The sequence below is a fragment of the Cetorhinus maximus genome, chromosome 30 (assembly GCF_964194155.1).
Source record: "Cetorhinus maximus chromosome 30, sCetMax3.hap1.1, whole genome shotgun sequence".
In the NCBI taxonomy this organism is placed as follows: domain Eukaryota; kingdom Metazoa; phylum Chordata; class Chondrichthyes; order Lamniformes; family Cetorhinidae; genus Cetorhinus; species Cetorhinus maximus.
The window spans coordinates 24,677,061-24,701,906 of NC_135908.1; the positions used below are offsets into that span (position 1 = coordinate 24,677,061).

Here is a 24,846-nt window from a genome sequence, read left to right on the forward strand (position 1 = left end):
GCTTTCCATTGAAGGATAGATCACCACATGAACCCTTCTGTACTGACCTATTACACTTGCTGAAGAGCTACTCCTTGAATCTGTGTGGGTTTAGACCATCAAGCGGCACAGCTGACATGATTTTTACAGCTCACCAACTTCTCAATCTCTCTACGTAGTGTTCTTTGACTTAACAAAGACCTTCGACTCTGTAAATCATGAGACACTCTGGAAGATTCTGATGACATGTGGATGTCCTCCAAAATTTGTTACCATCCTTCACCTGCTTCAAGATGAAATGTGAGTGATAATCCTTAACAACGGATTCATTGTAGACCCTTTTGAGGTTAAGATAGGAGTAAAACAAGGTGTGTCATTGCTCCAACTCTTTTTTCAATCTTTCTTGCTGCCATGCTCCATCTGACTAGAGACAAGCTCCCTGCTGAAGTGCCGCTTATTTATCGAGTGGATGGTAAACTATGTATCTCAGATCACGCCAATCAAAAACAAAGACCACCCCGATCTCAGTCATTGAGCTCCAATGTGGTGATGAAGCTGCAGTAAGCGCTGTATTGAAAACAGATCTCCAGAGAATCGTTGACATATTTACAGAGACGTGCGAGAAGATGGGACTAAGACACAACATTCAGTCTTTCATTAGCAAGCTCTGAATGTGCACACCCCAGCCCGATGGATTAGCCTTCATGATGAGTGCCTAGAAAATGTGGAACATTTGTGGTACCTTGAAAGTTATTTTTCTCAGAAGGCTGACATTGATGAAGAAATCCAGCATCGCCTGAAATCTGCTGGTTCAGCCTTTGGCCCCCTGAGGAAGAGAGTTTGAAGATTGCAACATCAAAACTGAAACCAAGCTCATGGTCTACCATATGGTCGTGACCCCTACCTTACTGTATGGGGCTGTAACATGGACAACGTACAGGAGGTACCTCAAAGCACTGGAGTCATACCCATCAACACTGCCTGCGGAAGATCTTGTATATTAAGTGAGACGCACCAACATCAGTGTCCTCTTCCAAACAGGCACCACAAGCATCAGGGCTACGATCATCTGGTATCATCTTAGTTGGGTAGTTTATGTAGTTTGGATATCAGATACCAGGCTCCCAAAGCAGGTGTCTCCTCAGTCAGGCAGACACACCAGAGGAGGACAGGAGAAGCATTTCAAGGATGTGCTGAAAGCCAACATGAAGAAATGCAACATTGGTCTCCCAGGAGTCAATGCCATTGCCTTGGACCAAACCAGATGGCAGCAGAGTCCATGGGAAGGATCCCAGCATTCCCAGACCCAATGACAACAAAATGAAGAGGAAAAACAAGAGTACCAAAAAGAAAAGGCCCTTCCCCGGACTAATAACACACGACCAGACATCCCACATGATAACAAATGTCATAAAGTCAACAGATACTGGAAAGGCTATGGGCCCTGACAATATTCCAGCAATAGTACTGAAGACTTGAGCTCCAGAACTTGCCGTGCCCCTAGCCAAGCTGTTCCAGTACAGCTACAGCACTGACATCTACCCGGCTATGTGGAAAATTGCCCAGGTGTGTCCTGTACACAAAAAGCAGGACAAATCCAACCCAGCCAATTACCGCCCCATCAGTCTACTCTCCATCATCAGTAAAGTAATGGAAGGGGTCATTGACAGTGCTATCAAGTGGCACTTGCTTGGCAATAACCTGCTCACTGATGCCCAGTTTGGGTTCCACCAGGGCCACTCAGCTCCTGACCTCATTACAGCCTTGATTCAAATATGGACAAAAGAGATGAACTCGAGGTGAGGTGAGAGTGACTGTCCTTGACATCAAGGCAGCATTTGACCGGGTGTGGCATCAAGGAGCCCTAGCAAAACTGGAGTCAATGGGAATCAGGGGGAAAACTCTCCGCTGGTTGGAGTCATACCTAGCACAAAGGAAGATGGTTGTGGTTGTTGGAGGTCAGTCATCTCAGCTCCAGGACATCACTGCAGGAGTCCCTCAGGGTAGTGTCCTAGGCCCAAACATCTTCAGCTGCTTCATCAATGATCTTCCTTCCATCATAAGGTCAGAAGTGGGGATGTTCACTGATGATTGCACAATGTTCAGCATCATTCACTACTCCTCAGATACTGAAGCAGTCCATGTCTAAATGCAGCAAGACCTGGATAATATCCAGGCTTGGGCTGACAAGCGGCAAGTAACATTCACACCACACAAGTGCCAGGCAATGACCGTCTCCAACAAGAGAGAATCCAACCATCGCCCCTTGATGTTCAATGGCATTACCATCGCTGAGTCCCCCACTATCAACATCCTGGAGGTCACCATTGACCAGAAACTGAACTGGGCTAGCCATATAAATACTGTGGCTACAAGAGCAGGTCAGAGGCTAAGAATCCTGCGGTGGGTAGCTCACCTCCTGACTCCCCAAAGCCTGTCCACCATCTACAAGGCACAAGTCAGGAGTGTGATGGAATACTCTCCACTTGCCTGGATGAGTGCAGCTCCCACAACACTCAAGAAGCTCGACACCATCCAGGAAAAAACAGCCCCGCTTGATTGGCACCCCATCCACAAACATTCACTCCCTCCACCACCGACGCACAGTAGCAGCAGTGTGTACCATCTACAAGATGCACTGCAGGAATTCACTAAGGCTCCTTAGACAGCACCTTCCAAACCTACGACCTACCATCTAGAAGGACAAGGGCAGCAGCTACATGGGTACACCACCACCTGGAAGTTCCCCTCCAAGCCACTCACCATCCTGACTTGGAAATATATCGGCTGTTCCTTCACTGTCACTGGGTCAAAATCCTGGAACTCCCTCCCTAACAGCACTGTGGATGTACCTACACCACATGGACTGCAGCGGTTGAAGAAGGCAGCTCACCATCACCTTCTCAAGGGCAATTAGGGATGAGCAATAAAAGCTGGCCTAGCCAGCAACGCCCACATCCAACGGAAAAATAAAGAATGTGGCACTGGGCTAGAAGGTCATTGATATTTGAAAGTGGCTTCCCACAGAGACTGTAATGTTATGTTGAAGAGTCCTTTACAATCTCTGTCAGTTTGAGAAGCAGTGTGAGAGAAGCTTTTTATAAAAATCACAAAATTCTCCCCAATAAGGCATTCCAGCTTTTGGAATGAAGGACATGAAAAAGCCACAAGGAGAGTGGATGCTGTCTCTGGTCTGTTGGACAGAATATGAGGGATTATTCTGTTCATGTTCAGTGAGCCAACCCACCTGAGTGAAATAGTATCACAGAGTCCTTACCTTGTATCATTTTACCAGTGGAAGTGACACCAGTGTAACTAAGCAGGTAACCATCATTCTGTATGTGTCAGTTGACAGGGCGGTAATGCAGCTGAATCAAATACTTAGGCTTGTGCCTAAACCCCTCGGCCTAGTGTTCACCTGACCCACCTTCAGAGAAATTGAAAAAGTGCAATGTGTTAAAAGCACAATTCTTTCAAACAGATGATGAGGTTGTTTTCACAATCACTGAGCCACAATATTGTACAATTAGATACAGTCAGCAGGGATCAACTCCCAGAAAAACTGAGACACTCGAACCACTTAAGGGAATGACTGATGTACCAGATATATATTTATATATATATGGAATCTATCTAACTCAGCCTTAAAAATACTCAGTGACCCAGCCTCCACTGCTCTCTGGGGAAGAGAATTCCACGGACTAACAACCCTCTGAGGGAAAACATTTCTCCTCATCGTCTTAAAAGGGAGACCCCTTATTTTTAAACTGTGTCCCTAGGTCCAGTCTATTCCGCAAGAGGAAACATCCTCTCAGCATCCACCCTGTCAAGTCCCCTCAGGATCTTAAAAGTTTCAATAAGATCACCTTTCATTCTTCTAAACTCCAGTGGATACAGGCCCAGCCTGTTCACCCTTTCCTTTAAAGATAATGCCCCCAACCCAGGTATCAGTTGAGTGAACCTTCTGGGAAGTGCTAACGCTTTAATATCCTTTCTTAAATAAGGAGACCAAAACTACACACGGTGCTGTAGTTGTGGTCTCACCAAGGCCCTGTACAGCTGTAGCAAAACGTCCCTACTTATATATCCCTTTCCCCTGGCAATAAACGATAATATTCATTTGCCTTCCTCATCACTTGCGGACTAACGTTTTATGATTCATGTACCAGGACAGCCAGGTATAATACGCAGAGCTTAACCATTGCTGTCTCACCGCTCTATATGTTTTATTGGGAGTTGACAGAATACTAGTACTGAGTATTTGACCAAGTCATTCACCACCCTTTTGTAGAATTACATTAAATTGGACTAACAGCACAGAAATAGACCATTCCTCACAACTGATCCATGCCAGTGTTTATACCCCACACGAGTCTCCACACACTCATCTTCATCTCACCCTATCAACATGATCTTCTATTCCTTTCTCCCTCATGTGTTTATCGAGTTTCCCCTTTAATACATCTCAGCTGTTCCCTTGTGCTGTACCACATGGGAGCGAATTCCATATTCCCATTACTCTCTGAGTAAAGGAGTTTCTCCTGAATTCCCTGTTTGGTTTATTAGTGACTATCTCGTACTTATGGCCCTTAAAAGCACTTCAGTACATTCGGGTCAGTATTATTGTATGGGGACTGTTTGAGCAGGACCAAAACCCATGTGGGATACTGTCTGTTAATATTCATGGAGCGTTTGAAAGGGAATGTTTTAAGAGCAGCAGGGAATCTTGTAGAATGATCATTCACCATGGTGACACAGTTGGCAGGATCTGAATGAAGTTTCTGTGTCATCGTTGCGATGTACTTGAAGCTGCTGTGCCGAGCCCTAAAGTTTCTTAACACTCCACCTTTCCTCTGGATCCCCTCCTGCAGGGTGTTCAGGCCCAGGAACCAATCCTTGCAGCTGCACGATCCATGCTGGACAGCTCATCGTCCCTCATCAAAAGTGCCCGGTCGCTCGCCATCAACCCAAAGGACCCACCAACCTGGTCCATACTGGCAGGACATTCTCGCACTGTGTCAGACTCGATTAAGAGCCTCATAACCTCTATCAGGTGAGTTTGCATTGGTTACTTTACAGGACATTTTGCTTTGAATTTTATTATTTGCTTGTGAATGAAAATTGCATCCATCTGAATCTCACGTCTACGGCCTCCAGAGCAGCATCCAGGTATATCTGAAAGTTGGTGTTATGAGTCTGTCTTTGGTGGTTTCTTCCTCTCTCACTCAGCTCTCCTGCTTTGTACAAAATGGAAACTAACAGAGACTGTGCCCCCATATCCCCTCCCCTCTACCCTCCACCCCTCTATCTCTGGGAGGATCAGGAGTGTGTGTCTGCAGGGAAATCCCAGGAAGCCTTTCAGAGTTAATGCTTGGACCACATGAGAATTTCTTTTACTCTGCCTTGTGCAGTTGTACAAGACTCAGGGAAGGAACCTCACAATGGAGAAGATCAGCAGTCTTTGGGGAGGGGTCTCAAACTAGGAGGAGGGAGAGGGAATCCAATCTGATGGGGGAGAGATTGCTGAGGCTAGTCCGGAGATTGGGAAGGGCAAGAGATTGTGGGGGTGGTTGGCCAGTTGCAACAGGTTAGCCTAAGGAGCCATTGGCAGAAAAAAAATCCTCCTCCTGGCCCACAAGCTGTGCTGGAAAAGCACTTTACCTGCTCGACCCATCTGCTCCCGTTCCCACCTACTGCCCTGGGAAACCCAACCAGCAACTGTTTCAACAGCCACTCAAACCTGAGGAACAGAACTCCATTAACTTATCAAAATCACTGACCCTCCTCTCCACTCAGGGGTGACCCCAAATCCACCTCCATTACACTGGAATTAGGCTTGTTTGCAATGGTTTGGGATCTGGTATCTTAGAATTTCCCCCCCCGCCACTTCTTACCCATTGAAGGGTTTAAAACTCCCCTGCCCCCTCCTGGTCAAAATGATGCCCAGTCCAGGGATGAACTTGATGTCTGAGATACCAACTGGGTGCTTAGATTGAAAGTACACGTGAAAAATCGATATTTGTGTGCAGAATGAGTTAGCGAGCACTCACTGTTTGTTCACTCCACCCTCCGTATCGTAAATCTACAACCCAACGTGTGCTTAGCAGAGAGGTAAAAATGATACACTTTGAACCACATTTGATGTGTTGAGATGGACCGGATAGAATCTATATTCTCCCAGTTAATATCAATCATAATTTCAAGTTCTCCAGACTTTGTACTGCACCAGTAATCCATAAACACCTTTGACAACGCAGTACTGTACCCTGATTTATTGTCCTCAGCTACATATGTGACTGGCAGAAGCCCCATGCTAATTATTAGCCCTGTCGTGCGGATCTTGGCCAGTGTTGAATGTGCTGCTCAAGGCAGGTGCATGTTGGAACATGAGAGTGAGCTATCATTGTCCAAACCTGTTTTTCTGCCCAAGGGATAAAGCCCCAGGCCAGCGGGAATGTGACTGTTCAATCGACAACATTAACAAGTGCATCCGGGAGATTGAACAAGCCTCCCTCGCAGCAGTCAGCCAGAACCTGCCAACCCGAGACGACATTTCATTGGAGGTAAAGTACAAATGCTCTGTTCTTCTTCATTCGCCAGAGTGCAGCCTCCATCTCCTCCTATGGCTGAGGGAACCTCCCCGGGTAATCGGCACACACAGAGGGAGAGCCCACGTTTTATCTATGATGTGTGTTAATACATGAGCCGTGGCACACGGGCCCAGACAGATCAGGGACACAGACAAAAGGGAAGCATTGTTTAGTTTGCCACAAGATAAAATACAAAGAGAGGCAGTGCAGTGCCTTGATGTGTGCCTTGACCTGGGAGTGATCAGCCTGCTGAATGATAGGAGGCTGGATCATGGAGGGACAGTTGATCTGATGGCTTCACAGCTTTAAGTCAAATTTAACTCAGTTTGTGGTCAGAGGAACTTTGTGGTCAGATCATCAGCAACAACTTGTATTTATATAGCTCCTTTAAAATAGTGAAACCTCCCAGTATGCTTCATAGGAGCGTTATTGGGTTGGACACCATGTCACCTAAGGAGATATTGGGGCAGGTGACCTAAAGCTTGGCCAAAGAGGTGGGTTTTAAAGAGCATCTTCATGGAGGAGAGAGAGGGAGAAAGTTAAAAGGGTTGCAGCTGAAGGCCTAGTCAACAATAGTGGAGCAATGAAACCTGGGAATGTATGAGAGGTCAGAATCGGAGGAGCGCAGGGATCCCTGAGGCTTGTGGGGCCGGAGGCAGTAACCAAGATAGCGATTTGAAAACAAGGATGAGAATTGTAAAATTAAGAAGTTGCTGGACCGGGAGCCAGTGTAGGTCAGTGAGCACAGGGATGATGGGGAACGGTACTTGGTGCAAGTTAGGATATGGGCTGTAGCCTTTTGGTTGAGCTCAAGTTTATGGAGGATGGAAGTCTGGGCAGGGGAGTATTGGAATAGTTAAGCCTGGCAGTAACAAAGGCATGGATGAGGCTTTCAGTTGCAGCTGAGGGAGAGTTGGACAATATTACAGAGGTGGAAATAGGAAGTCTTGATGATAGAGTTGATGTGTGTTTGGAAGCTAACCTTGGGGTCAAAGATGACAGCAAGATTACTATGGAGAAGGATGGAGTCTGTAGGTAGGGAATGGAGTTTAAAAAATTGCTAGAAGGATCAAGTGCTTCAAAATTCAACACTTTTGTAGACTTCAGTATTGAATATTTTTCTGGGTGATAATGGACTCTGGTGTGATGACAATATATTAGGATGGATTCAGATCCTTGCAGACATTGGCCAGAAGAGATCTGGAGGGAATTATTGCATCATTTCAAATCTGACTTCACTAATTTTCAGCAGAATATTTGACAGATCCCATTTTTCTTAAAAACTGAGAGACAAAATCCATTAGAAGAAGGAAAACCATAATTCAGCACAAGCAGCCAGGAGCTGTACTTTTGCTGTCACTGAGTCATGTTGAGTGCAGTGCTAAATCAGTCATGTTTGAAATGTTGGTTATGAAGAGAATCCTTCACTGGAGCTCCGAGTGATCAGGGAAAGGCTTCAAGCTTCAGAACACGTAAGGAGGTGGATAGAGAGAAACTGACTCCCCACTCAGTAAAATAGTAACAAGAATGAAACAATAAACAGTTAGCAAGAAAGGCTTTACACAGGGTGGTTAGACAGTGAAATTATCTGTCAAACTGTTGTTGAAGTAGAATCCATAAATTCTTTTTAAATACAGTATACAGGCTTATTGAAAACGTGGGATAGTGAAGAGCATGGGAAAGAGTAGGAATGGGATGATGTGATTCTCATTAGCTTGTGGGGAAACAGTAGTAGCAGATTCAATGGGCAGATGGCCTTTTTCTGTTCTTTTGATGATTGTACATGTCTGTTGTATACACCATGAGATACATCATCTCCAGTTCACCTGTAAACTAATGCGGAATCTTTTCATCGCTCCAAAGTGACACTCAATGTTTGAACATTTCTCACAGTTTGAGGAAATTGAATCATCGATGCCCAAAAGCTTTTGTAAAAGTATAAACATTTTATTTTTATTCGTGTACTAAGAAGACACCGGCAACTTCCATTTCTGTGTGGACCCTGACTGCTTCAGATGCACAGTCCCTGCATATTTTCTGATTGTGGGACAACTTCACCTATGGAGGCTGGAGCAATGGCTTATGTGAGGGACTTGACAGACTTTGCTAGTGAATATATATCACTCAAATAATCTCAGAGCCGCACAGTTACACACACACATATGTATGTATGTGTGTGTATATATATATATATATATATATATATACAGTTATACTGAGGAAGAGGCTGTGGGTTGGGGAGATTAGTTCCTAAATCTGCCCAGAATTTTGGTATTTTGGTTTGGGATACCACCTTCAGGTAAAGGGTCTACCATCTGTGTAGGAATAAATGTCACATACGGCCATATTCTTCATCGTATCATTTGTGCGCAGTGCTGCTTCACCATTTTAGATCCAGCAATCACAAATGTAACAGCTCTCTTCGAGAAAGGAGGGAGACAGAAAGTAGGAAACTGTATGCTAGTTAGTCTAACAACTGTCACTGGGAAATGCTGGAATCCATTATTAGGAAGTAATAGCAGGACATTTAGAAAATCATAATACAGTCAAGCAGAATCAACATGGTTTTATGCAAGGGAAATCCTGTTTGACTAATTTATCAGAGCTCTTTGAGGATGTAGCAAGCAGGGTTGATGTAGGGGTACCAGTAGATGTAATGTATTTGGATTTCCAAAAGGCATTCAATAAATGTGCCACCTGAAAGGTCACTGCATATGTTAAGGGCTCATGGTGTTGGGTGTGACTTGAATGAAGGAACCGACTGTATTGTAGCCAAACTTGGTGACAATAGATCGGAAAGGAAGTTGTGAGGCAGATACAAAGTTTTTGCAAAGGGATATATATAGATTGTTCAAATGGTGGATGAAGTGCTCTGAAGCCTCTGTATACAAAGGATGACATCAGAGATCACATGGCAAGCCACAGTGCAAAAAGGTACTTCTCCAATCACCCCCTTTATCATAAAAAGGAAAAACAAGCTACAGACACCAGCATTTGCAATTGCAAGACAGGCGCATGCATGGTCCAGCTTTACGCTTGTAAAACAACTGTTTGTCCTTTCTAGTCTGTCCTACTTTCTTCTGTCTCTCCACACACAATCTTTAAATTGTTCAAGTCCTCTAGTGGTATCCATGTTATCAGCTGTCTGTCTGGGGTCTGCTCCTTCCTGAGGTGATGGTGCCTGTCCGGGGAATATTGCTATCGTGGTGAGTGTTGCTGCTGTTCTGTTGCCTTCGTTGGGGATCGGTTGACCTCTGGGACTGATGGTGGTTCAGTTCCTTGTGTAGCTGGTGAACTCACATCTTCCTCAGCAGCTATCTGCTGTGGAGGAGCAGCTTCTCCAGTTGTACGTGTTTGCCTGTGTTTACGACAATATAACTGGTCATTTACTTTCACCGCCTACGATCAAAGTGACAACTTGGGACCCGTGTGGAGAAGTTATCAAGTCAGCTGACTTTTGTTGAGAGTGTTAAATGTTGTACTCTGACTGGCTCTCCAACTCTCAGCTCTGGCAATGATTTGGCTGTGTTATTGAAGTGAAATTTGGCTCTCTGCCATTTCACTTTGATCATGTCACTCACTCCTGTTACCACTTATGGGTTCAGTAGTCTTTTAGCTATTGGAAGAGTAGTTTGGGTGCAGTGTGACAGTAGTCACTGTGAACTCCTTTCCATGCCCTCAGTAAGGGCTCCTCCACTCTAGGATTGCTGGATCTAGTGCTGGATCGATTTAATTTTTTGACGATCCCTTTGGCGATTTTCTGCTGCCTCAGCCTTTCCGTTTGACAGGAGATAGTGTGGAGATGAGAATTTCCCAATCACTTGTGAAGTGCCTAAATTCTTCACTTGTGACCTGAGGGCCATTGTCGTTCATCACAGTGTCAGGGATACCGTAACAGCTGAAGTGGGCTTTCATTGTACGATCTCACTGGTAGTCATTGACCTCAGTTGGTCTAACTCCCAGCAGTCTGAAAGTGGTTAACTGTGATGTGACACTCAGCTGCCTCGAGAATGAAGAGGTCTACTCCAAGCTTCATCCATGGCCTCTCTGGGATGTCCTAAGCCATAAGCAGCTCTTTAGCTTAGCTTGATGTTCACTACAAGCATTACACTAACTGATGTGGCCCTTGATCTTTTTGCTCAGGTTTGACCAGTAGAACACTTCTCTTGCCTTCCTCAGACAGATTCAATTCCTTGGTGGCTTACATGAATACTCTTCATCATCTCCTTTGGGTGATGACTCTAGTTCCTTTGTACAAGATACCATCTTGGGCAATCACTTCATCTCTGTATGCCAATATTCTCCTATAGCAACACATGTGCCCTTGATGGTTTCAGGCCATTCTTTCATCATAAACTATGTGTAGCATTGGAGAGTTGCATCTGATTGTGTAGTTTGCTTGATCTGAACAAGACACTTGTCTGTCAGGTTTAATGGGAGGAATTTCCCCATCCTGCTCCCAGTGGGTTTTGTGGCAGGTGGGATTGGAGAATCTAGCGGGAGCCAAAAAACCGGAAACCAGCCATCGTAAAAACAGTCTGTAATTCTCCCGATGACAGGTTAATGGCTGGTCAGATATCCCACTGACCAGTGGCGTGAACACTATTTGCATTCATTACCATCTCATGAACGCTCACTAAATTGGCTCCACACTGGAATCATGTGCAGCCTTCCAATCTTGTCTTACACCAGCGGGAAATCACATCAGTCTGAATCTCCTTTGAAAAAGGACAGTACTTCACTCACGAATTCGAGGTGAGTGCAACATTCCTAGCCTACCTGCCACAGCGCTGCGCTGGTCTTGTTGCGATGCCAGTGGAACACCACACTGCTGGGGGTGTGGGGTTGGTCTGGTCCTGGAAACTGGAGCCTGATTAGAGAGAAAGGAGGAAGACCTTGTGAAGAAAGCCATTGGAAACCAATGCCTTTATCAACACTAACAGATACTCAGGAGTAAATAGTTGAACATCACAATTGCTGCATCTCAACATTAACACACAGGAATGTGAAATGCAGACAACAGGAGGCACAGATGCTGCATATACAGAATCCCATCAATGGAGGCCTGTCATGTGCTTCCCAGAATTGACATTCATAATGGGCTAATTAACTTGTTAACCAGTTGCCACACCTGAGATTGGAGCACTGAGCAAGGTCAGGTCACACATGTTATTCAAACCTTCTCCAGCCTCTGTGGGTTGAGATGTTAAATCTTGGTCACCCAGATGTGTCTGTTAGTGCCTCAGATACAAGGCTGCATCAGCAACAAAGCTAGTGGGACAGAAGCTGCTATTGACCATTACAGTTTCTGTTAATAACAGATTGTGAGCTTCACTACCTTGACCCGTTAATCATTAATCTGTTCAATCTCTGGTTTCAGAGAGAAGGATAAAACAATTATGGATCCAGGGCTCAATGCTGCTTTTTGAGGGTTCTGGTTGGGTGGAGGAGGAGAGGACAGGCCGAGTTCAGCTTCAGGAGGAGGTCCAGCCTGAGCTCCAGGGTCAAGGGGAACCACAGTAAGAACATGAGGGTCAGGAGGATAGACCCAGACCACAGAGCCCACTCGCAAGATCTAGGGTATAGCGAGGCAGAAGACACTCCTGTACAGATGAGTGGGAGACAATGCCATGCCCGTCTGTGCTTGTCCTGAGCTCTGGTAGATCACACCTGCCACATCCTTTGTAAGGAACTAACACCCCATGGAGCCGGGACTATCCCCTGCCAGTGGCTTTAAAGGCAACCGCCGGGTTCAATTTCTTTGCCTATGGGTTGTCCCAGGGATCCACAGGGGACACGTGTGGCATCTCGCAGTCCGCCACACACAGATACATCAAGGTGACCCCTACAGCAAGGCACACCACCAGGTGGGCTTTACACTCGATGAAGTAGCCAGGCTGGGAGATTCAGTGGCTTTGCAGCTTATCTGAGGCTTCCCACGAGTGCAGGGTGCAGTCAACTGTCCCCATGTTTAGGGCTATCATTCCATCAATGTTCAACTGGTGTGCGATGACCGGAAGCACATGGTTTGTGCCACGTAAACTGCAGGTTCCCGTGGCTCAGACATCCTGAGTCACTCCCAGGTGCCTCAGATTTCCGAAGGGCTTCAGCATCTACAGGTTTGGCTGCTTGGGGATAAGGGGCACCCACTGAAGCACTGGCTGATGACACCAGTGGTTCGGAGGAGAGGTACAATGCAGCTCACAGCCCCACATGGTCCCTGATTGAGCAGACTGATGTTTGGGCTGCTCAGGTGGTACAGTACACTCCCGATAGGATTTCCCACATTATCATGTGTGTTACGCCCTGGCACAACCTGGCACTGCAAAGAGGTAATCCCTTGCCAGAGTGAAATGGAGGAGGATGAGAGCTCCTCGGAGGATGAAGATCAGGACAAAGAAAGCACAAAGGAAGATTGTTGTGGTTGTTGGAGGTCAGTCATCTCAGCTCCAGGACATCACTGCAGGAGTTCCTCAGGGTAGTGTCCTCGGCCCAACCATCTTCAGCTGCTTCATCAATGACCTTCCTTCCATCATAAGGTCAAAAGTGGGGATGTTCGCTGATGATTGCACAATGTTCAGCACCATTCGTGACTCCTCAGATACTGAAGCAGCCCATGTCTAAATGCAGCAAGACCTGGACAATATCCAGGCTTGGGCTGACAAGTGAGAAGTAACATTCGTGCCACACAAGTGCTAGGCAATGACCTTCTCCAACAAGAGAGAATCTAACCATCGCCCCATGACATTCAATGGCATTACCATCACTGAATCCCCCAATATCAACATCCTGGGGGTTACCATTGACCAGAAACTGAACTGGACTAGGCATGTAAATACTGGCTACATGAGCAGGTCAGAGGCTAGGAATCCTACAGCAAGTAACTCACCTCCTGACTCCCCAAAGCGTGTCCACCATCTACAAGGTGCAAGTCAGGAGTGTGATGGAATACTCCCCACTTGCCTGGATGAGTGCAGCTCCCACAACGCTCAAGAAGCTTGACACCGTCCAGGACAAAGCAGCCGCTTGATTGACACCCCATCCACAAACATTCACTCCTGTCCCAGAGTGGCAGCAGTGTGTACCATCTACAAGATGCACTGCAGGAACTCACCAAGGCTCCTTAGACAACACCACGACCAAAGCCACGACCTCTACCATCTAGAAGGACAAGGGCAGCAGATGCATGGGAACATCACCACCTGGAAGTTCCCCTCCAAGCCACTCACCATCCTGACTTGGAAATATATCGCCGTTCCTTCACTGTCGCTGGGTCAAAATCCTGGAACTCCCTCCCTAACAGCACTGTGGGTGTACCTACACCACATGGACTGCAGCGGTTCAAGAAGGCAGCTCACCACCACCTTCTCAAGTGCAATTAGGGATGGCCTGGCCAGCGACGCCCATGTTCCGTGAATGAGTGAAAATAAAGGAGGCCCAGGAACCTCAGGAGTGTGAGGAGGGTCAGTTTGATCGTGACGACACCATAGAGGAAGCAATACTTTAATCGCTGCCAGATTCCAGGAGGAGTAGAATGAAGGCAAGGGGAGATGGCCACATTCCTCCTGGCCCTGAGAGCCATTCCATTGAAAGGGATGTCCAAGCTGTCACATCGAGAGTTCAGCATTTACACCTGCACCTCCATGATTCACCAGGCCATGATCTCGAAGGAGGTTAGTGGTGCCCTCTGTATGCATTTGATGTGGGAAGGGAGAGTCCACTCAACAGCGAGAGCGCTGGGAAAACTCACTTGAAGCAGCTGTCGCCACGTTAATGAGAAACATCGGCGGCCAGTGAGAGGAGGACATGGTTGGGTATCTGCTCCCATCATGGTCTTGTTCTTTGGCTCTGCCACTGAGGAGACACAACTGCCACTTATCCCTGGAGGCCTCTGAGCTGCCCTCACACAATGGTGTGTCGCGAGAAAGAAGGATTACAAGCGCTTTCATCACATGTACCAATAAAGGTTTTAATATATGTCCCTGATGGGGTGCAGAAATTATCCTCAGTGATGTTGACATCACAGGAATGTGAATCTCACAGAGGGAGACTAGCACTGAGTGGGAGGATGGCTAAACCTTGAATTAAGAGGATTCATATGTTCCTAATCACAACGCCTTCAGTTGACTAAGCTATTCACATAAACATCTAATGCTTTATAAAAGTGCAAACATTTTACACTGATAGCACACCCTGACCCAAAAGCGACATCAATTTTTCTTAACTTTCCTAACCCTGCCACTACACCTGGGTGTAGCCCCGACATGCACAGCAGAGGTGGAGGCAGCCTGCTGACTGCTGCACCCTGATGTCTGTGATGTCCTTGGCAGACGTCCTCTGGTGGCCCGAGGCCTGGATGGCCCCGGCCTGATGAGGGTCTCCTGCTCAGGGGCAGAAGCTCCCTGCTCAGCCTGAGCAGCTGGAGTGAATGGGGGTCACAGGCAGAGGGGATTCAGAGCAGCTGGACACCCTTGGAGTGTCCTGAGTGGAGGCCCTCAGGGTGTCCAGCTGATGCACATCCTCCCTGTGGGTGCCCGAGGGCCTTGTCCTGACTCCTTGAGGACAAGGTGCACCTGGAGGGAGGTCAAGGTGCCCCACCCCCCTCTCACCTGCACATTGATGGTGCCCACCAGGGTGTGTGACCATGGACTGCAGGGCCGAGTGCAAAACCTGCTGGACCAAGGTCTCCATGGTGGTTGCTGACCTTCCCATGGTGACCTCGAGGCATGTTGGAGCCACAACATTGGGCAGAATGTGAACAGGCTCCTCATCGTTTGCTCGAGTCTGCTGAGTGACCGATCAATCTCTGCCCAGTGTTCCGCCCTGCCTTGTTGCATTCCCAGCATTGATTTGGCGGCCGCTTCCAGAGTCTCCTCATCTGACTGGAACTGAGTGAGTGGTTGTCTCCGGCAGCCCTGCAAGTTTCGGAGAGCTGGGTTGTCCCTGCCTCTGCTGCATGGACATGTCAGTGATGCCTTCCCCAATAGCTGAGCCTGAGCCTAGAACTATGCGCCACTGAGGTGTGTGTTTCAGCGCTGGTGGAGGGTGCGGCTGGCGCTGTGATGGATCTTCCTCAGCTTCCTCTTCAGAAGTGGTCTGGGGGCTGGGACTTACGTTGTACACACCCAGCTTTGTGGGCCTCAACCTGTTGATGCCTATAAGAGAGTGAAGAGAGTTTTAGTTCATGATGTGCGGATTACAAGATTGCCGATCACTCACTGTGACTGTCAGGATGTGATGAGCTGTGATCCGTACTAGGCCATTGAGACAATCTGATTCTGCCCCCCTTCCCCACAGGAGCGATCCCTGTCCTCCCCGGCAATCTCGGCACAACCCTGCCCGAATTTCATGAGGGGCACGATGTCCCCCATCCCTCCCCCAGGTCTGGGATCTTTCCGGCCTGATGTGGGCGTGCTTACTCTGGGTGAAGACACCGGAAAGGCATGAGATGAGGAGGGATGGATGGAGCAGGGGTTGGGAAAGACGCTTGTCCTCTGTGGGTGGTGAGGCGTCCCGAAAAGGGGCTGAGGATGGGGTGTGAGCAGCAGGATAGATGGGATTGTGGTGATGTGAATGTTTCCATGAGATAATCAGTGCTGGTTTGTGTCCCCCACCAATGGTTGTGTGAGATCCCTGAAGAGAGTAGCTCTTTTATTACATGAAGCCACGATGAGAGTTTGATATTGGAGGGAGTTGAGGGACTTACTCTGCCGGAGTGGATGAGATCATTCATCCTCTTCCTACACCCGATGGCATTTCAGGTGTGGTTGGGAGCCACGCTGACCTCTTCTGCAATAGCCTCCCAGGCCGGAGAGGTGAGGCTGGTGTGCTTTCTGGAGCTGTCCCTGTGGGATAGAGCACATCCCTATGTGCCCGCAGGCCTGGAGGGCACCATGGCTGAAGCGGGTGCTGCCACCTTCTATTAGCTCCCAGCCGTCTCCTTTGCGATCACAGACATCGCCAACGGTCTCCTGGAGACAGGCGGCCTGCAGAGGGTGCGATGTGTCTGCTCGGCTGGTGTTTAAATATGTCGCCCGGACCTCCACCCTGCCAGGTAACTGCGGGGTGGACGAATCAGCTCCCAACCCGTCAGGCGATTGGGAGAGATGCTTACCTTTGCATAATTAACGAGCTTCCGAGTGTGGAATCGGGCGTGATTTCCCACCATTCCAAGCAGCGGGATACGCACCGTGGAACCCGCCCATCACCACACTCCGTCTGCTGGGTCAGTGACTTCCAGAGCACGTCATGCTGTTGCTTCTCGTTGAATGTGGAAGATATGACACTCATTAACTCTCATCAAAGAGGGTGCAGCTCTCGACAGCATGTCATCGATGGACATCCACTCCCCCTGTGTGTACTTCAATTCCAAATGCAACCTCTGCAAACAAATAGAAGGCACTTGAGAAAGATGCTTTGAAGTGGTTTGTGGTCAGACTCTACCATCACTTCCTCTCTCCCAAACAGCTACCGATTAAAATGCTGACAAGCAAAGATGATAGCCAGGCCCTCTTTCTCCAGCTGCGAGCGGTTAGGGTCTGGAATGCACTGTCTGGAAGTGTGGTGGAGGCAGGTTCAATTGAGGCATTCAAGAGGGCATTAGACCATTATCTAAATAGAAACAAGGTTCAGGGTTACGGGGAAAAGGCAGGAGAATGGTACTAAGTTAAAATGCTCAGAGAGCCAGTACAGACACGATGGGCCGACTGGCCTCCTACACCGTAACGATTGTGATTCGTTGAGTTTGCACTAACACTCTGGATGCAAACACAGCTGGTTGTCCTTGCAGCATGAGGTTGCTCCAAGTCCTGATCCTCTGGCATCGAACTGCAGGGTGACTTCATCATTAACATCGCAGAAGCTCATCACTGGCATTGTCAGCCCTCGCTGTTTGATGTGGGTGAAAGCTGCTTCATGCTCTGTGCCCCTGTACCATTGAACATCCTTTGCACTGAGCTTTTGTAGAGGTTTACACTCCGATGATAAATTGGGCATGACCCTTGCTGTGGAGTTCGCACATCCAACCAGTCACTGTGCCACCTTCACACCTGTTGGTTGCTGCCTCTCTGCTACAACTCTCTCCTTATCAGATCAGCATGAAGACCTTTCACTGCCAGCGCCTGACCTGCGTACTTAACTTCAGGCATCTTTAGTCGCACTCTTTACTTGTTCAGCTTCAGGTTCATCTGGCAAGTTCTCTCTAGCAGCCTCACTAGATTCTGATCAGGGTCTGCAATGGCTTCTTCCGTGCTATCTCCACATCTATAGACTAGCAGATCCTCCAGGATCTTTTCCGCTCCTGGAAGATCATTGACTATCTCATGCTGTTGGTGTTGATATTCTCCTGAAGCAGTAGAAATGCCAAACAGCACGTGTAACTATCTGGACCTCGCAAGTGGTGTCCAGAGTGTAGTGGGAAAACTGCTGCTTTCATCCAACTCCGCTTGCCAGTTTTCACCCTTTGCATCCAGGGTGGTAAAGACCTTTGCCTTGACAACGTTCTTCAGTGATTGGCACGGGGTTGTGAGATCTCCTCAAAGCTTTATTGCGGTCCATTGGATCAGTGCACATTCTCTCAGCTTTCCAGGTTGTTTCACTGCTGCCAGTCTGCTAACCCAGCCTGTCGGAGTTCTCACTTTCTTGATTACTCCCATCTTTTCCAGCTCCTCCATCTTGTCTTTCAGGCTGGACTTGAGATCAGCTGGAACGCCCCCTCGGAAGATGCTGAGTTGGTCTCGCACTCTCTTCCACTTCAAGATGATATTCACCAGGAAGACATCCCAGACCTGTCAAGGCATCAGTGTTATCTGTCAGGATCTGTTCAGCAGTTGATGGCTTGGAGTCATGTGAAATGCTGCAAATCTCTTCTGGTACATGGAGAGTTACCACTTCAAGTTGTTGACTTGTTTCTGCTGAGTTAAGTGGATTTTGCTTAGAGTTTACTATCAGGAATTGTAGATCATCTTTCTTCCCATTGCGCTGGGTGCTCAGCTTAGTTTATCCTCTCGGAGTGAGCATTCTTCCATTATGTAGCCTCAACTTTACCTTCGATCACTTCATTTTCAGGTCAGCGTCTTGAGTACTTCACACAGGTCTGCAAAGCACCAGTGCCTATCTGACACGTCATAGTCACTTGATGCTGTCCTTCTGCACTCACCATTCCAATAGGCACAAACTCTTTTTACCTTGAGGCCTGACAGTGCCAACCTGTTCAGGGTGTGGAGTATCCGTCAGAATCATCGACCAGCCCCTCTCTCCACTTGTTTCTCTTCTTTCCAGCCAAACCTGTGTGTGCGAGGTTCAGCTTCTTGCGGTTAGAGCAGAGCTTTCCCCCACATGGACATGCTTCCTTTTCTTTTGTAATGTCCTCCACAATATTTACAGCCAGTACTCTGGTTTTGATCGTTCTGCTGGCCCTTCTGTAAATGTTCTTCCATTTGTGCATCACCTGAAACCTGTAAGGGCTGGGCTGCCTCCCAGCATCTGCAAAGCCTCATCAGCTCCGCCGTCAATACTCTCCAGCTTTCGCACTCGTCAGTCGCTTTCTTGCCAGTTAGTTTCTCTTCTCTCAGCAGATATGCTGTCATGGTGGGATCACTTGTTCCTAAGACAATTCTGTCTCTGATCAGATCATCCTTCAGTTGCCCAAACTCAAGATTCAGCTAGACGTCTCAGTGCAGTCACATACTGATCAATGCCCTCCCTCTCTCCCTGAGCTCTGATGTTAAACACATATCCTTCATTAATAACATTGGTGGAGGGTTGAGTGGGGCTTCAAGTCCTCCACGATTTCACAGAGTGGCTTTCTGCTCCTCTAGGGTGTAATACAGCGTGCAACACTCTTTTCCCCAGCACTGATAACAGAGCTGCTACTCTTATTTGTTCAGGTTTCTTGTTGAACTCTGTGGCAATTTCATAATTCTGCCATTGAGACAGGAAGAATTTCCAATTCATCCTCAAATTTCCCTCATCTCCATAGGAGCAGGTGCTGGAATATTCAGAGCAATATTGACTCACCTAGCAGTCGATGTCATGGACAAAGTTTTAATTATTCTCTGCGGAGAATATACTCTGCGGAGAACACACTCCAAGGAGAGTGTGAGACGAGGACCCTGGGACAGGCAGTCAGCAGCACCTAGAGGAGAGTGCGAGAGGAGGACCCTGGGACAGGCAGTCAGCAGCACCTAGAGGAGAGTGTGAGACGAGGACCCTGGGACAGGCAGTCAGCAGCACCTAGAGGAGAGTGTGAGATGTGGACCCTGGGACAGGCAGTCAACAGCACCTAGAGGAGAGAGCGAGAGGAGGGCCCTGGGACAGGCAGTCAGCAGCACCTAGAGGAGAGTGCGAGAGGAGGATTCTGGGACAGGCAGTCAGCAGCACCTAGAGGAGAGTGAGAGAGGAGGACCCTGGAACAGGCAGTCAGCAGCACCTAGAGGAGAGTGCGAGAGGAGGACCCTGGGACAGGCAGTCAGCAGCACCTAAAGGAGAGTGTGCGAGGAGGACCCTGGGACAGGCAGTCAGCAGCACCTAAAGGAGAGTGTGCGAGGAGGACCCTGTGACAGGCAGTCAGCAGCACCTAGAGGAGAGTGTGAGAGGAGGACCCTGGGACAGGCAGTCAGCAGCACCTAGAGGAGAGTGTGAGAGGAGGACCCTGGGACAGGCAGTCAGCAGCACCTAGAGGAGAGTGCGAGAGGAGGACCCTGGGGACAGGCAGTCAGCAGCACCTAGAGGAGATGGGGGAGAGGAGGACCCTGTGACAGGCAGTCAGCAGCACCTAGAGGAGAATGTGAGAGGAGGACCCTGGGACAGGCAGTCAGCAGCACCTAGAGGAGGGTGCGAGAGGAGGGCCCTGGGACAGGCAGTCAGCAGCATCTAGCACCTAACATCACAGGTGAAACACAAGTTCATTGGTTCGTGAGAAACTAGGGAGTGTCGTCAAGCAGCAGAAAGTTAGAAAATCACATTATTTTTAAAGGAAGGGGCTACTTACATTTAAATAAGAAACACAAGCAATAGGGAAATAAAGTTAATTCGAGGCCAGCTAAAATAAAGCAGCATAAGTAAACCAAAGTAAAATAGTTAACCTAAAGGAAATAAATTGAAGCCATGGCAGTACAGCTCGGTTGTGAGGAATGTGTAATATGTGGGATGTTGTGGACACTACCAATATCCTGGACGGCCACATGTGCAGGAGGTGTCACCAGCTGCTGAACCTTGAGCTCCGGGTTTCGGAGTTGGGGCTGGAGTCACTGTGGCGAATCCGCGAGGCTGAGAGATAAGTGGATGGTGTGTTCAGAGAGGGGGTCACACCGCAGCTTAGGAGCCTGGAGGCAGAAAGGGAATGGGTGACCACCAGGCAGTCCAAGAGAACCAGGCAGGTAGTGCAGGGGTCATCTAGGGTCCCACTCACCAATCAGTTTTCCATTTTGGATACCAGTGAGGGTGTTGGTTTCTTGGGGGAGTGCAGTCAGAGCCATGTTTGTGGCACCACAGGCAGCTTTGCTGTACAAGGGGGGAGAAAGAAGAGGGTAAGAGCAGTTCTAATAGGGGATTGGTTAGCTAGGGGCACAGACAGGTGTTTCTGTGGCCATAGACGTGACTCCAGGATGGTAAGTTATCTCTCTGGTGCCAGGGTCAAGGATGTCATGGAGCGGCTGTAGGACACTCTGCTGGGGGTGGGTGAACAGCCAGAGGTCGTGGTCCACATTGGTACCAGTGACTTAGGTAGGAAAGGGGATGAGGTCCTTAAAGCAGATTTCAGGGAGCAAGAGAGGAGAGTGAAAAGCAGGATATCTAAAGCAGTATTCACAGGAGTACTCCCAGTCCCATGTGCAAGCGAGCATAGAAATAGGAGAATTGAGTGAATAAACACGTGGCCGGAAAGCTGGTGTAGGAGGGAGGGCATCAGATTTCTGAGGCATTGGGACTGGTTCTGGGGAAGGGGGCCCCTGTACAAGGCGGATGGTCTACACCTGAACAGAACTGGGACGAATATCCTCGCAGGGAGATTTGCTAGTGCTGTTTGGGTGGTGAGTGGGGGAGGTTTAAACTAGGCAGGGGAATGGGAACCTGAGGGTAAATTCAGAGCAGGGAACGGGATATGGAGAATTAGTGAGTAACTCTGAAAGACAAACAGCATAGGTTAAAAAGTGTACAGCACAGGAATTTGGCCGTGTTAAAAGGTATACATGTAAATGCAAGGAGAGTGGTAAATAAAGCCGATGAGCTGAGGGCACAAATAGATACATGGCAGCAAGATATCACTGCTAGAACAGAAACTTGGCTTAAGGAGGGGCAAAAATGGCAGCTCAACATCCCCGGATATAGAGTTTTCAGGCAGGATAGAGAGGGGGATAAAAAAGGTGGGGGTGTAACATTATTGGTTAAAGAATTAATGACAGCTGTGAGGAGGGATGATATACATAATGAAGCATCAAATGAGGCCATATGGGTTGAGGTCAGAAACAGAAAAGGGGCAGCCACATTGTGAGCAGTGTGCTATAGACCCCCAAATAGTGGAAGGCAGTTAGAAGAGCAAATATGTAGGTAAATTTGAGTGAAAAAACAATGGGGCAGTAATAGTTGGGGACTTCAACTACCCTAATATCAATTGCCATACAAACAGTGTGAAGGGCACAGAGGGTGCAAATTCTTGAACTGTGTTCAGGAGAACATATAACAAGCCCAACGAGAGGGGGCACAGTTCTAGATGTAGTCTTAGGAAATGAAGCTGGGCAAGTGGAGGAAGTAGCAGTGGGGGACCATTTTGGAGATAGTGACCATAATATAGTTAGATTTAGTATCATTATAGCAAAGGTCAAAGATAGAACAGGAGTAAAAATTCTAAATTGGGGGAAGACAATGTCCAGACTTGGGCTGGCAAGTGGCAAGTAATATTCGCACCACACAAGTGCCAGGCAATGACCACCTCCAACATGAGAGAATCTAACCATCGCCCCTTGATATTCAATGGCATCACTGAATCCCCACTATCAACATCTGGGGGTTTCTGTTGACCAGAAACTGAACTGGACTAGCCAAATAAATACTGTGATTACAAGAGCAGGTCGGAGGTTAGGAATCCTGCAACGAGTAACTCACACCTGACTCTCGAAAGCCTGTCCACTATCTGCAAGGCACAAGTCAGGAGTGTGATGGAATACTCCTCACTTACCTGGATGAATGCAGCTCCCACAACACTCAAGAAGCTTGACACCATCCAGGACAAAGCAGCCCACTTGATTGGAACCCTATCCAAAACAGTCACTCCCTCCACCGCCGACATACAGTAGCAGCAGTGTGTACCATCTACAAGATGCACTGCAGCAATTCACTAAGGTTCCTTAGACAGCACCTTTCAAACCCATGACCACTACCATCTAGAAGGACAAGGGCAGCAGACACATGGGAACACCACCACCTGGAAGCTCCCCTCAAATCACTCACCATCCTGACTTGGAAATATATCGGCCGTTCTTTCACTGTCACTGGGTCAAAATCCTGGAACTCCCTCCCTAACAGCACTGTGGGTGTACCTATACCACATGGACTCCAGTGGCTCAAGAAGGCAGCTCACCTCCACCTTCTCAAGGGCAACTAGGGATGGGCAGTAAATGCTGGCCCAGCCAGTGGTGCCCACACCCCATAAATGAATAAAAAGTAATGAGAAAGTTTGATTCAGTATTTGCCTGTGCCTGATATTCCTGCTTACCAAGTTCAACTCGAAACTGAAGCAGACAGTTTTGCCGCTCTGAAACCTGCTGCTTTATCCCTTCTCTCAACTTTAACTATTTTTTCTGTTTGTTCCCTGTCCATCAGGCTTTGCAGGAACAGATGAGTTCGACTGTGCAGGAAATAGGACACCTGATCGATCCAATAGCCACAGCTGCTCGAGGAGAAGCTGCCCAGCTTGGCCATAAGGTAAATATAGGAGCTGGAGTAAACCATTGAGCCTGGTCACTGTTCAATAAGATCATGGCTGACCTTCGACCTCAGCACCACTCTCCTGCCTGCTCCCCCATATGCCTTAATCCCCTGAGAGATCAAAAATCTGTCCATCTCGGTCTTAAATATACTCAACGATGGAGAATGCACAGCCCTCGGGGTAGAGAACTCTGAAGATTTGCAAGCCACTGTGTGACGTAATTTCTCCTCAACTCAGTCCTAAGTAATCAGCCACTTGTCCTGAGACTGTCCCCTGACAGAATGAGCAGATCAGCGCAGGTCCTTGCTCCAACTCATCATGCTTTTGGTCCCAGTGAGGAATTTCGCTTTATAGAAACATATTTATCTTCTCTCGTTCTGTTACCTCCAGGTCACCCAGCTGGCCAGTTACTTTGAACCATTGACCCTGGCCTCCATCGGTGTGGCATCAAAGCTCCTTGACCACCAGCAGCAGATGACTGTGTTGGACCAAACCAAAACTCTGGCAGAGTCCGCCCTGCAAATGCTCTATGCAGCCAAGGAAGGTGGTGGCAACCCTAAGGTAGGGTGTGGCAGAGAGGACAATTTGCAGGTCACTTTTCAAAATAGTAACCTGAAACTATCTCAAATTTTCATTTAATTCGGATGCTAACTTCGTTTTTTTTTTGCTGTATCACAGGTGGTTTAACTTTACTTAGACTTTTTAATCTGACATGTGTTCCAAATTCCAAAAGTGTGTTTATCTGCAAGGTGCACCCAGAGCTGTCAAAGCTCCAGGATTGACATGAAACCCACCCCCCCCAGAATTGCAGACCCCAATCTCCAGGACACCGACTGGAGCAATAACTGGGAGAAAAATCATTGAGGCATTAAATAAAATTGTTTTCATATTTGTATTAGTTATAATCCAGAATTGAAAAAAAAATGGTTTCATCTCCCTTTGGGTTCTCACAGCCTGTTTTCAGGCCGGATCTGGGAGCTCTCCGCTAATGCCAGGCAATGGTCAAGTATTGGACTGGTGCAACCCTGTGACTACCACCCTCCCAGCTGGCCCTGTACCAGGGCCCTGGTTTGGCTCTGTATTTACAATATCCCAATTCGGGTGCAGAATTCTGAGTGGGAGCTCTTTTTTTTTGACTTTTTAAAGAGAACTTGCATCACAAGTCAATAGAGATTTTGAATGTTGATGTTAATTCTGCCCCACGAGCAGGAGGCAGTGTTTGTTAACCCTCCGTCCTGAGCTCCCTTCTAGTGAAGCTCCCATGGGAGTTTAGAATTACTTGAATGTCTTTTTTGATTTTTCAATTCAGTTAAATTGTGTTTAGAAAAACAATCCTCAGCCATCAATCAGACA

At 47.8% G+C, this 24,846-nt stretch overlaps 1 protein-coding gene across 5 annotated transcripts in view; it reads left to right on the forward strand.

The window, feature by feature from the left end:
* LOC144670145 (talin-2) overlaps positions 1 to 24,846 on the forward strand; it is a 345,177-nt gene that overhangs the window by 245,034 nt on the left and 75,297 nt on the right. For all 5 annotated transcript variants that reach the window (XR_013573826.1, XM_078532616.1, XM_078532619.1 and 2 more), the window contains 4 exons: positions 4,851 to 5,032; positions 6,410 to 6,542; positions 23,388 to 23,489; positions 23,884 to 24,054. Coding sequence is in view for 4 of the 5 variants with exons in the window: in XM_078532616.1 (XP_078388742.1) it covers positions 4,851 to 5,032; positions 6,410 to 6,542; positions 23,388 to 23,489; positions 23,884 to 24,054 (588 nt within the window). In the remaining variant the exon portion in view is untranslated. The remainder of the gene's footprint in view (positions 1 to 4,850; positions 5,033 to 6,409; positions 6,543 to 23,387; positions 23,490 to 23,883; positions 24,055 to 24,846) is intronic.